The sequence below is a fragment of the Vicugna pacos genome, chromosome 9 (genome assembly GCF_048564905.1).
Source record: "Vicugna pacos chromosome 9, VicPac4, whole genome shotgun sequence".
NCBI lineage: Eukaryota > Metazoa > Chordata > Mammalia > Artiodactyla > Camelidae > Vicugna > Vicugna pacos.
In genome coordinates, this window is record NC_132995.1 from 14,329,035 (window position 1) to 14,342,775 (window position 13,741).

General features: G+C 37.9%; 2 protein-coding genes across 22 annotated transcripts in view; one reads left to right on the forward strand and one right to left on the reverse strand.

The window, feature by feature from the left end:
• Window positions 1–13,741, reverse strand: part of LOC107034822 (zinc finger protein 568-like) — a 107,533-nt gene that overhangs the window by 36,614 nt on the left and 57,178 nt on the right. Inside the window, exon 9 of one of the 12 annotated variants that reach the window (XR_012076162.1) lies at window positions 8,741–8,836. The exons of 10 other annotated variants lie outside the window; for them this stretch is intronic. The gene's annotated coding sequence lies outside the window, so the exon portion shown is untranslated. Of the gene's footprint in view, window positions 1–8,740; window positions 8,837–8,870; window positions 9,598–13,741 lie in introns of those variants that run through there. One more of the 12 variants, XR_012076161.1, reaches the window with a different exon arrangement.
• Window positions 1–13,741, forward strand: part of LOC107035219 (zinc finger protein 382) — a 56,656-nt gene that overhangs the window by 29,770 nt on the left and 13,145 nt on the right. Inside the window, exons 5-10 of one of the 10 annotated variants that reach the window (XM_072968690.1) lie at window positions 2,878–2,953; window positions 4,342–5,441; window positions 6,694–6,894; window positions 7,084–7,146; window positions 9,418–9,544; window positions 9,940–10,035. The exons of 2 other annotated variants lie outside the window; for them this stretch is intronic. In XM_072968690.1, the coding sequence (XP_072824791.1) occupies window positions 6,751–6,894; window positions 7,084–7,146; window positions 9,418–9,544; window positions 9,940–10,035 (430 nt within the window). In that variant the 5' untranslated portion in view covers window positions 2,878–2,953; window positions 4,342–5,441; window positions 6,694–6,750. Of the gene's footprint in view, window positions 1–2,877; window positions 2,954–4,341; window positions 5,572–6,693; window positions 6,895–7,083; window positions 7,147–9,392; window positions 9,545–9,939; window positions 10,036–13,741 lie in introns of those variants that run through there. 7 more of the 10 variants (XM_072968691.1, XM_072968692.1, XM_072968697.1 and 4 more) reach the window with 7 other exon arrangements.

A 13,741-nucleotide genomic window follows, 5' to 3' on the forward strand; every position in this document is an offset into this window, starting at 1 on the left:
TGTTTTTACTTTTGTTAATCTTTGGTTTGTTTATCCTGAAGCTACTATTAAGTATATATAAATTCATGGTTACTATATCTCCTTTCTAGGTTTCAACTTTTATCATTGTGGAATGTCCCCCTGTTATCTCTCATAAGTTTTTTTCTGATCTTCATATAGAGACACCAACTTTCCCTTAGTATTTGCATTATAGCTCTTTGGTATTTCAAGTTTTCTGTGTCAGTATAGTTCATGTGTGTCAGCTGCTAAAAGCATATGGTTGATTTTGTTCTTTTCATCATGCCTGAGCACAATTTTCTTTTTATTGGACTTCATCTACTTTCATTAAATTTAATTACAAATAATGTTGAATACATCAATGTTTGCTTTTATGTGTCCCCTCTGTTTCTTTGCTCTTTTGTGCCACCATTCTTACCTCCTGATGTATTAATTAAGTATCTCATTACTCTAGTTTTCCTCATTAATTTATAGTGTCATGCATTACTTTCTTAGTGGTTATCATAAAGACTGCAATATTACACTTAATTATTAAAACTCTCATGCAGTGGCTGTGAAAGCATTACACACTGCAAATCTGATCATCAGTGTCTACAAAACTGAACATAAATATATTACATAACCCAGCAGTCCTTCTCCTATGTATCTCCACAGCAAAAACGAATGCTTATGTCCACAAAACACATGTACAATAATGTTCATAGCAGCAGTATCTCTAAAAGAAAAATTAGAAATAACCTAAATTTCCAACAACAAACTAGCAGATAACTAATCTGTGCAACATCCTATAATGGAATATACAGCAAAAGAAAAAGTACCTGCTACATGCAACAGCACGAATTTCACAAAGATGTTGGGAAAAATAAGGTAGTCATTAAATGCAAAGCTATAAAAAAATTTGTAGTTAAGAACATGATCAATGATATCTCAATAAAACTGGGGAAAAGTATGAAAAATATTTCAAAACATAGTCAATAGTTTTAAAAAAATAATGCATAAACATAATGTCATTTTGCTTGTAACATGTGTGTATATACAAACAGAAAAAGAAAAATGGAAAGTTATGAAGCCTTATATTAGTATTGTTTCTCTTTTTATTTGAAATTACTTCTTAATTTAAGACTGGCCATGTATTAATATAAATAAGCACTTAAAAATTGTGTAAAAAGGAAGCTATTCTTCAAAAAGATGTTAAGATTAATACATGGCCACTGTTCATATGTATGTAGTATTCATATGTATATTTGTTTTACAGGTGATTACCTTAATTCATAGTAAATGTTGAGGAAAGACATTTATAATGAATTAATAAGTAAGACAGGCAGGTTAAAATTATCACGAGGTTATATACTGTCATAAATAAGAGCAAGCTCTGTAGTAAACTTTCCGTATGTCAATCTTAGCTCTGAAAGTTATTGTGTCTGTTCCCAAGTATTTCATCTGTGCTGCCTAGGTTTCCGTATAAATAAAATGAGAAAAACAATAGTAGCTAGTACCTCAAAGAGTTGTCAAGATTAAGTGAAAAACAAAAAAACCCAACAAAATGTTACCTATGTTTAACTGATAATGAAGAGACAATGTCATATCCTGTAATCTACTACCATTAAAGGATGCTCTCTGTTCTGCTTTTCTGAGAAGGACATTTGCGCTTCTTTCTGCTCGTCCTTATCATGCTTGTACACGACAGAGCGCAGTTTACAAATGTCATTAGTCTTCACTAGCAATGTTACCCACAGAGAATTTCAGAAAGAAAAGGGGGACTGCAACTACACAAACATCATTCTGCCTCATAAAGCTCAGACCATATGACCACTTGGGTAACAAATTGAAAATGTTAACAAAAGCTCAATCTCATTCCCTGTCTAACCCTGCCTTTTATGCTGCATTATTTATAACTGCATAATTATAACTACTAACATCATTATAAACTCATCCTTGTCAGCAGTTTATAAAATGAAGTCTCCTAAGATACCTGGTCTTGAGATACTAGTGCTGTCTTCTGAAAGTTATCAAAATATGTAAAAAAACAAATACTTAACTAAGTAGCTTTACTTGACAATTTGATCTCCTAACAAAATGCATAAGTTGATATCTGTGTAATAGCAAAAGGTCTATCAAATCGGTTGTTGGATACCACTGCCACTTCCTTCTTATTCCTACTGATAATGGTAATTTGTGTATCAGGATCCACAAAATGGAGGCCAGCTCAGCGGTCCAGCCCACATCACAAACCTAAACTGAAGTTACAAGAAACACCTCTGTAGGAAACTTAGTGCACGCCAATCACAATCCTCCAACTCAGCTTTGGCTAGCCTACCTTACCCTAGGAAATAGGGCCAGCTAGTCTCATAAGGAAATCTCTGACATCGGAGCGAGTCATGCCATTTCCTTGTTGCCTCTTCTCACATTCTATAAAATCCTCCTGCCCAAAACCCCTTGGGAAGAATACTCTACTGCTTCAGAGGCACTCTACTCCTCCAATCCATGGGTTGTTTCCCTTGAATTAAAGACATCAAACATGGTAACTAAATTGTTTTAGTTTTATCCTTTGGCGCTACATACAAGAAAAAAAATATAACAGATCATTGATTGGGTTGAATTCCTTTTTCAAACTAAGAGTCAGAGAGGTCTTTATTCATTTAAATGATTAATTCATGTGATTTTATTTCTGGAAAAAAACAAAATCATATACACATAGGCATAAGGAAAAATTTAGAAGAATGTACACCAATATGTTAATAGTGATTATTTCTAGATGCTAAAATTTTGAGTACTTTTAACTTCCTATTTCATAAGTTCATATTGGATTACTAATTTCTTTGTCAACAGGACTGCATTTATTCCATCATCAGGAATTAACATCTACTTCCTTTTTTTTAGAGTATTTTTGAAAAAAGTTGTAGGGAGAGCGATCTTCTACTTACTAGGAAAACTGAGCAGACTGGCAAAATGACAGGTACTAGCACTAAAACCAGTGTGACTGAAATAAATAAACCTACCAAGCCTTGTACCTTCTTTTACTGCATTTCATAAATGTAGTGAAACACTTTCCATGCTACAATTCGCCTGTGAATGAGCACAATTCAGGTACGTGACACTTTTAGACTAAACAGTGATTTCTTCATAGTAGAGGCTTAATAAATGTCGCTTTATCATTGCCATTCTTTACTGAATGATCAGTTAATGGATCATACTGGATATAATCCTTGAAAAATCGGTAAGAAATACCATTATAAAAAATAAATTGATTTATAATTTACCAATTGAGTGCTTTTATTCATAAACATGAATACTGCATAGCATTACATTTTATATTTTATATTAGAATCTCTATTATTGATATAATATTAATAACTTGACTCTAATGTGATTAACTTTATATTTACATAATACAGGAAATTATTTTGGGACAAACTCCTCCTAAAGTTCACTTCCAGGTCTAAGTTACTGGTTCCAGGCAAGTGGTTCATGTACACCTTTGATAGTCTCAAAATTTATAGACTTTTTCTACAAGAAAAATATGCATTAATAAAATAAAAATACAATAATTTGGTATATAATTTCAAAGCAAACCAAATCATTTAAGGTGAAGAATCCCTGTTCTAGACCATCTGAGCATCTGGTCTTACTTACAGGTGCCCATTACAATTAACTTCGTATTTTCGTTGCTTCTTATGTAGGAATGTGGAAGGCCTTAGCATATGCACATAATAGCAAGTTTTGAATTTAAGCAGTTTTTAATTTAAGCACTTATTATTTCCAGCCACTGTTCCCAGGCCTTTTATACCCAAACAGGCTAAATAAGAACACATTCTTCATCATTAACAATCCTCCATCATCCACGTTAAATTAATACACCCAATGTGGTGGCAAGGTATAGCTCAAGTGGTAGAGCACATGCTTAGCATGCATGAGGTCCTGGGTTCAATCCCCAGTACCTCCTCTAAGAGTAAATAAATAAAGAAGCCTAATTACCTCCCTCTACCAAAACACCAAACAAAGTAATAAAGAAATAAATAAGCCCAATGGAAGTATGAGAAAGACGGGAACACTGCTGACCGTTCCCTGTATTATAAAGTCAGGTTCACTGAAGCCTAGGACTGAAACCTGTTTCTAGGTTCACAATAATTTACTGTCAACAAAGCTATGAAAATGCTGTAGATCTGTAATACGCAGCTGCAGCTTGCCCCCACAGAGCTTCCAAGAGGAATCTCTGGAGGAAAGGACCCTCCCTACCTTGAGGGCAATGCCAGCTCTCAAATCGCCATGATAAACAGAGAAATGTGTTTTTTTTAAGTTGGAACCTTCATTCTAGGTCTCAAATATTCAACTTCTCTTTGACAGCCATTTTTGTGCAGTGTGGCTATAAAGTGAAATCACAGAAGCAGTGAAAGAAAACCCAGTACAACAAATTCCAAGAAACCACAGAATTTACAACTAGCTCCAAAACAGGCTACACTTAACGTACTGCATGCCTACTGTGTTTTAAACACTAGTCTAGACAACAGATACAGGGCGGCAATGATGAAGGCAACAGGGGCCATGCTTTAGAACTGGGGCCATCTGTGTTTGACAAGGCCCTCGGAGTCTTGACAGACACAGATTGAGTCACACAGGGCTCTTGTCTACTGATACCTCAGCGCCAGAATTGCAAAAATGAAGCTCTATCCTCCTGAAAGTAAAAAAAAGCCACAATAGGCTAATTCTGGTCAGTCTCCTCCAGTCGGTCACAATAATGCTGTTAACAGGATCACTGGGTCACAGTGTAACACCTTGTAGTCACCGCCGACCAAGGTCCTAAAAATGGCCCCGCCGCCACTCTGTCCTAGGAGCCAAATCTGGACCAGTCAGGGCTTCCTCACCACGCACACATTTTGGCCCCATCACACGAGCGCGCGCGCTTCCTCTCTTCCTGACACACACACTCTCATAGTCACATCTTCCACTGACGCAGTCACACAATCGCACACACACCCACAATCACCTTCCTCAGCAGGTGATTCACATCGGCCTGAGGCTCTTGCCCCCACCTGCCGCATCCGTGCCTGGGAAACTCCAGGCCTGCGGCAGTGAGCTCCTTCCGCACCCAGACCCGGATAGCTCAACTCACCACACGGAGAACGATGATCTCAAGGCTAGCGGAAAATGTACCAGAGGCCGAAGTTCATTAGTCTCCAGGGCCTGTGAGAAACGCAGTCAAAACCGGAAAAGCGCGGACGCTGACACGAGCAGACCAGACCGCCCGCAGCTGGGACCCGGCGGCAGGGCAGCGGCGGCGGCATCGCAGCAGCGGCGGCGGCAAGCGGGGGCGGTGCAGCGGCGGCGGCGGCGACGGCAGGGAAGCGGCGGCAGGGCAGCGGCAAGAGTGCTGGGAGCGCCAGGAGTGCTGGGAGCGCCAGCCACGCGGGAGTGCGCAGGCGCAGTCGACTGAGCCTCGGCTCGGGGTGAGGTTCGTAGGTCCTCGGGGCTTTGACCAGGAAGCGGGAAGTGGGATCTCTGGCCCTGGAGGGCAGACTAGAGAAGCGGGACCCGGTGGGAAGTCCGGGGAGGAAGCCGAGAGTCCGAGTGGGCCTGGTAATTCTGAGGAGGGAACCGGAACCGGGCCCGTAGTAACCAGACAGATCTGTGCGAGCGGGGCCTCGGGCGCGGTCCGTGGGCGTGACCCTGAGGGTGATAAACGACTGGGACCTGGAGCGAGTTTTGCTAGGGGGGATTTTGTCTCTTTTGACCCCGAGGAAGCTACACTGCTGGGAGCGGAGCCTCACACAGCAGGTGTTGTGTGTGTGTACGGTGTTGTGTGTGTGTACAGTGTGTGTGTGTACCAAATGGAGACGGCCTCCTGTGCCGAACCTGCTCCATTTTGGGTGCATCCTACTCTCTGGGATGCTGCGGCTGGTTGTGTGTGAAAGTGGACGGAGTCTTGTTGCTGCGTGGGGATTCCTCTGCCTGTGTCTCTCTTCAGATTCTATGTGAATGGTGTTTGACACCGCAGGTGACGATAGAGAAGCTAAATGGTTTGTGCTGTGGTTTTTGTGACTTTGCATGAAATTATGTAATGTGCTGTCTGAGATTGTGAATGGCATGTGGGTGCCGCGGGATGGTGCTTTTCCGAAGGAAGTGATTGAATGTAATTCTGCGTGTTTGTAACCTACCCTTACAATTTGTGATGGTTTTGTGATTGAGAAACTGTATGACCACTAGTTGGGTATGTAAGATTTGATTTTCTGAATAGTGGTCATTAAGCCTGCCTCCAAAATTGTAACTCAATAGCAGTTTAGCATATGAAATAAGAGGTATGAGTATTGGAAAGGAATAGATAAGATCTCATAATTCCCAGATGGTGGGATTCATCACAGGGAAACATTACATGAACTAAAACTAATATGCTGAAATGAGCAGTGTTCCATGGGTAGTATGCAGGAAAAAGCAAACAATTTTTACCCACAACTAGCACTTTCAACACTGATACATGAATGAGAAAAACTGTTTGCAACTTAAAAAAGGGTTAATTTAATTAAAATAAAAGCTAATGTCACCCAATTAGAAAATAAACATGAGAAAAATAGACATACTCTAAGATGTCATCACAGAAAAGAAATAAAAGGAGCTTATACTCATAAAAAGAAATGTGTAAATTAGAACTATACTATATAGCTGGTAGCCAGAAATTAAAGTTATTGTCAACTGCATTCATAGGATGTGGAGAGGTATTCTCATGCACTGCTGGTGACAGTATAAATTCACAGAAAATCCATGAAGAATGATTTGGAAATGGATGATAAATCTGTCTTCCATGGGAGATGGAAGGTACAGCTACAGAGGGGGAAAACACAGTGTTCCCTCTCTCCAAGTTACAACAGATATCTACCTGACCACGAAACCAGGTTTCTGGCATTGGTAAGGGAGCAGGATTTGTTTATTTTCTCACTAATCTCCATCCTGAATTTGTGTGGGGTCCACAGAGTAGGCAAGTGCTGAAACTGTGACAACTGACACAGATTTAACACAGACACCGAGTTATTCTGGGAGATCTAAGTCAAATATGGTTTCACAAGGCTCTGTACCCTCCCATCTCTCCCTGCTCAGGGCTCTTCCCTTGTCCAAAAGGAGAGCTCAAAAGAGAAGGCAAATCTTAAAGCCATGCCTCAGGTGAGATGATATTTCCTTTCTTACTGAAATAACTTGGTTTCAGGTTACACGAACTTTTGCTTCCCTATCCTTAAATTTTCCGGATATTGGAACTTGCTTCCATCAAGGTTTTCACTGGCAGGCCACAGTTTGTAGGAATTGCTGGCAGACATGGATAGAATACTGGTCTCCAGTAGAGCAAGCAAGTGGCCTAGGTACAAAATTTGAGTACTCTCAGGGCTGCCCATCCCTAAATTTTGTACCGTAGGTGCCTCACCTGCCTCCCCCTAGTTGCAGCCCTGTTCCCAGTTTCTCTTATTCCAACCATATAAACATAAGCGTTCCCCAAGTGCACCTTCTAGATGTAGCCAATGTTCACATATTGATTGGGTTAATCATTCACCATCCTTCCTCAGTCGTCTTAAAAAAATACTTCTGGAACAGAAATGTATTATCTTGATTTAAGTGGGAATATAATACTTGAATGAATCTATCTTGTCTAGACACTGATTGGAGATCTAAATTGTGAGTCAGGAAGCAGACATCGAAAAACCTTGATCATCTCCAGTGACCAAGGTTTTGCAGTGATCGGGTGGGAAGCAGTATGGGTAGATCACATTGTTATTTGGTGATTAGACTTCCTGTTTTGTGAGGTTTTTAGAACAGAGATTTGCTTGCAGACTTGTACAGAAAACAGATTTTACATTCCTCTCTGGTCCTTATGTTTTATGCATGTCTGCCAGCAATTCCTACAAACTGTGCCCTGCCAGTGGAAACCTCTCCAATGAGGCACTATAGATTTATTCTTACCTTTTTAGTTTCTTCTAATTTTTGTATGTGGGTGCAGGAGACGCAGATGCTTATGCTAATCCATTCTTGACATGTTCTACTCTTGAATCCGAGGTGGTACTCTGTCTGGTTTTCATATCTTTCTCATAAAACTCCTCTTCATCTACCAGTCTTGACCAATTTTCCACAGATGCTAACTGCTTCTCTTGCCTGTCTGTTTTTCTCTGTGCACAGTCACATTCACTACAGAGTTTATACTGATCTGATTCTCATGACTCTGAGATAACCTCTCTCCATCCTAGACCTCTGTCCAGGGCATCCGAACCATATATCTAATCTCCAACATCAATCACCACCTGTCTGTTCCATAGACACTTCAAGTACATGTCCAACGTTTACCTCATTACCTCCTTTCATCCAGTTATTCTTTCTTCTGTTTCCTATTTCCATTTTTCAGTCTAAGCACCTACCCACTTGCTAGGCAGATGAGCTCTGCCTTTCTTTCTTCCACTCTACAACCAATTTATGAAACTCATCATGTAGCAACCATTTGTCCCCTGTCTAGACCACTAATACAACTTAATCTAGGACACATCTCTAACAGGGGTTACTCAGTTGTCTTTCCCACCTAACACACCTCAGACTTTCTCTAGTGTTCAGGAGTATTACCTCTGAAGTACAAATTTTGTCCCATAACATGTGCTGATTTAACATTTCTTCTTGTTCTTTATACTCCATAAAGCAGCAGACCCAAAGTGGGGTGCATTACAATGGAATGTACTGAAAAGAAGGAAAATACTAATAGTTTACATTTGAAAATGGTGATCATTAACAAAGTGGATTGCCGTTAATGCCGATTGATGATTTACAAATAAATGCAATGTGTTGGAAATGTGCTCAGGACATTTTTAAGACCACTGCTCTGTGGGGAAAAAAAAATCCAGTATTGTTACATAAATATGCCCACTGCCTACCTCCATATACCTTTTTCTTCTTACAGCTCAAAGACTCCTTCCTAACACACTGTACCTTTTACTCTCCCTATGAATTTTAAAAGCCAGTGTCATGTAGTCCTATAAAACAAATTCATTGTGAGTGCAAATTTTTTATGTCCTCAATGAAGTCTTGGAATACAAAATGAAATTTTCTTTACTTTGTAGAATATTCCCTTGTACATAATTCTGTCATTGCTTCTGTAATATCTATTGAGTGTATGTATTTACATTATGTCTCTCTTTTCGCTTGTAACTTCTTGAAAGCAAGGTCAGGGTTTTAATCACTTTGGTGCACCAAGCAGCCAACCACATTCAAGGCAGATAGTATGAGCTCATCTATTTTTAGCATGAGATAATAAGTAAATATAGCCGAATATATTTTCAGAGAAAGTTTTCTGCAATACAAAACACAAAGTAAAAAACTATTGTGACCACTAAACATGGTCTCCAATGTCTAGTTCTCACTCATTCCAATTACTTTAGGATGAACTAGAGTGTGCCCTTACAGGGATCAGTGTCATTCAAGGATGTGACTGTGGACTTCACCCAGGAGGAGTGGCAGCAACTGGACTCTGCTCAGAAGGCCCTCTACAGGGATGTCATGTTGGAAAACTATTGTCACTTCGTCTCTGTGGGTAAGCAAAATTCCTTGAATCCTTCAATGTTATGCATCTCCTTTCAAGAAGTTCTGAAACATGTGGAAATTTGAATTTCAAAGATCAGAGGGGATGAATCCCTTTTTGTCAGTAGAAAGCGCAATGATGTTCTCACTTGCCTAACTTTGGTAAGACGTTCATGTGTACCTTGTCTGCCACCTTGAGGCTGTATCTTTCTCTTCGATACTTTTGATATGTATATTCATGTATGACTGAAGCATTGTGCTGTACACCAGAAATTGACAAAACATTGTAAATTGACTATACTTCAATAAAAATATATATATACCAAAATAAAAAATAAAAATAAATTTTAAAAATTCAATAGTTCTGAAACCTAACAGCTTACACCGAGTCTTATTTTTTATTTTCAGGCTTTCACATGACTAAGCCCGATATGATCCACAAGCTGGAACAAGGAAAAGAACTATGGACAACAGGGAGAATTTTTCCAAGTCGTAGTTACCCAGGTGAGTCTGTATAGATAAAAGTCCAGTGGACTTAGGTAGTTAACGCCTTTGAATGTTTTTAGAGATCTTTGTTTTTTTAATTGAGGTAAAATACACATAAAGTTTACCATCTAAACCGTTTTTAAGCATATAGTTCCATGGCATTAAGTACTTTTACATTGTTGTGCTACTGTCACCACCATTCAACTAATGAACCCTTCATCTGGCGGAACTAAAACTCTACGCCCATTAAACAGTAACGGCCTCTGACAACTAACATTCTGCTTTGTCTCTTTTTTTTTTTCTTTTTTTTTTGGAGGGAAGGTAATTAGGTTTAGTTATTTATTTTTTGGAGGAGTGAACCTAGGACCTTGTGCTTGCTAAGCATGCACCCTACCACTTGAGCTATACCTTACCTCCCCCATTCTGCTTTGTCTATGAATTTGACTACTGGTAAGTACCTCATGTAAGTGGAATCATATGGTGTTTGTCTTTTTTCTGACTGGTTTATTTCACTCAGTGTAATGCCCTCAAGGTTCACCCAGTTGTAGTATGTATCAGAATTTTCTTCCTTTTGAAGGCTGAATAATATTCCATTATATATAATATAAATATGCGCCACCTCTTGCTTGTCCATTCATCTGTCAGTGGACACTTTGGTTGCTTCCATCTTTTGGCTACTATGAATAATGCTACTGTGAACATGGGTATACAAATATCTATTTGAGTCATTGCTTTTAGTTCTTTTGGGTATACATGCAAAAGTAGAATTGCTGGATCACACATTAATTCTGTGTTTAATATTTTGAGGAACTGCTATACTGTTTTCCATAGTGGCTGCACCATTTTACATTTCTCACCAACAGTGCACAAGGGTTCCAATTTCTCCACATATTATTTTCTTTTTGTCTTTTTTTTTTCTGATAGTAGCCATCTTATTAAGGATTTATTTTTAAAGGCCTGAGATCTTTGAAGGGCCAATACATGACTGACTTCCATGCCTGTAAAATCTGAATTTTAGTTTTGAATAACAGTCCCCATGTAAATCCTCTCCTTGTGGGCCCTTGTGCCTGTAGAGCAATTGGCCGCTATTACTTTACCAAGAATCCACTCCGTGCTTTGTAAGCATAATGTACATAGAGATCTTAAGTGTAAAGTTCTTTGATTTCTGGCAGAAATATAAGCCTGTGTATCTCTCACACTAATCAAGATAAAGGACACTTCCATTAACCCATTAAGTTCCATCAGGCCTCTTCCAAGTCAGTCCTTCTCACTAAGGCAATCACTGCTGTGATTTCTACCAGCATAGATTAGTTTTGTCCATTCTAGACCTTTTTCACAACTTTCTTTTACTCAGCTTAATGTCTGAGAGGTATATGCATGGTTTTGCATACTTAAATAGTTTATTTTAATTGTAGAATAGTATTCAATTGTATGAATACACTAGTTTGTTTATGTATCTCCTGTGATAGACATTTGAAATGTTCCACTTTGGGGCTATTATGAATAAAGCTACAGTGAACATTCTTATAACAATCTTTTTATGGACATATATTTTTATTCCTCTTCAGTAAACACCTAGCAGTTGGTATTGCTCATTCATAAGGCAGGTTTGTTTCACTTTTTAAGAAGCTGCCAGTTTTTATAAGTTACCATAGCATTTTAAACTTTTACCAACAATGTATGAGAAATGTGATTGCCCCACATTCTCCTCTACATTTGGTGTTATCAGTAGTTTCATTTTGGTCATTCCAAAGTACCATTCTGAAGAATGGTCGTCTTATCTTTGCAGTTTTAATTTAGTTTTCTCTTATGACTAATTATATTGAGAACTTTTTCAGGTGCTTTTTATATCTTCTTCAGGGGTGTCTGTTCAAATGTTTTACCCTTTTTTAATGGATATTTTTTTTCCTTGAATAATGGGAATTCTTTACGTATTCCAAAGAGAATTCTTTTGTTTGATGTGGGTATTGCAAATATTTCCTCCAGTCTGTAGCTTGATGATTCATTTTAATGGTGTCTTTTAATAAGCACAAGTTTTTAACTTAAGTCCAGTTTATAATTTTTTTCTTTTATCATTGTTTCTTTGACCTCTCAAATATTTGCCTTCTCCTAGGTTGTGAAGATAGTTCCCTATATTTTCTTCTAAAAATGATATGAATATTTTGCTTTTTTTTTTTAAATTAGTTCTGTGACCCATCTCATGTTAAGTTTTGTTTATAATATGAGATAAGGGTTGATGGTCTATCTTCTTCCATGTAGGTATCAATTTGTCCCATCACTTGTGGAATTGAATTAAATTGCTGTGATGATCTTATCAAAAATTATCTCATTGCATTTGTGTCAGTTTATTTGTAGAGTATTCTTTCCTTTCATATATTTTAAGTCCTAGTGCTTGTACCACCTGGCCTTTGATTACTGTAGCTGTATAATAAAGTCTTGATGTCAGAGCAAGTCCTCTTAACTTTCTTCTTTTTAAAAAATTGTTTTGGCTATTCCAGATCAGTTTCTTTTTCAACTACATTTTAGAATAAACTTACTGTTTCTTTAAATAGAGTGCTGGGATTTTTATTGGTGAGAACTAACATCTTAGCAATATTGAGTCTCCCAGTCCATGGCTATACTGTATCTTAAAATTTTAGTTACCTCCTTTAATTCCTGTAAACAGTGTTTTATTATTTTAGTACAAAGGTCTTCTCCATTTATTATTAAGTTTATCTCTAAGCTTTTCATATTTTTGGTGCTGTTGTAGATAGTAGGAATTTTAAATTTTCTTTTTCCAGCTTGTTAATATATGTAGCCACAATTGACTTCTAGATATTGATTTTGCATACTGCTACTGATTGTATTAAGTCTTATTGCTGTTGCTGTTGTTCTATGTTTTGGTATATTCCTTTAGATTTTCTACATAGAAAACATGCCTTCTTTAAGTGAGACATTTCACTTTTACATTTACATACTTTATTGCTTTCATTTCTTTTTCTTACCCTGTGGTACTGACGAGGACCTACAGGACAATGTTGAATAGAAATAGTAAGCCTGAGCATTCTTAGCAGTTTGCTAAATTTAGAAGGAAGCCATTTAATAATCCATTCCTAAGCTTAATATTAACTGTAAGTTTTTCGTAAGTGCTCTTTATGAGATTCTGGAAGTTCTCTTCTTTTCCTAGTTTTCTGGCAGTTTTAATTATGAAATGGATATTTATTTTAACAAATATTTTTTCTACATCTGTTGAGATGATTGTATGGTATTTCTTCTTTAATCTGTTCTGTATGTATTACATTGGTTAATTTGAATTTTAAACCAACCTTGGGCTCCTAGGATGAACTCCAGATGGACAAGATGCATTATCCTTCTTAGAGATTGCTGAAATTGGCTTGCTTGTATTTTAGTAAGCTTTAATGCATGATTTTACCAAGGATGGTGGTCCATAGTTTTCTTGTAATGCCATTGAAAAGTTTCTGTATCCAGAATTGTGTCAGCCATATCAAACTAGGAGTGTTTCCTCCTTATCTGTTTTCTTATGGAATTAGTGAATTAGTGCAAGATTGGTATTATTGCTTCCTTAAATGTTTGATGAAAATCATTATTAAGCCATGTGGGTCTGCGTTTTTATAATTCAAGACTAGTGCTTCCAACCCCGAGGAAGTAACAGAGTCTAGAATTATACTTCTACAGGAAACAAGTAGAAAACTGGACAAGATTATTTCCAGATGTTGAACAACAG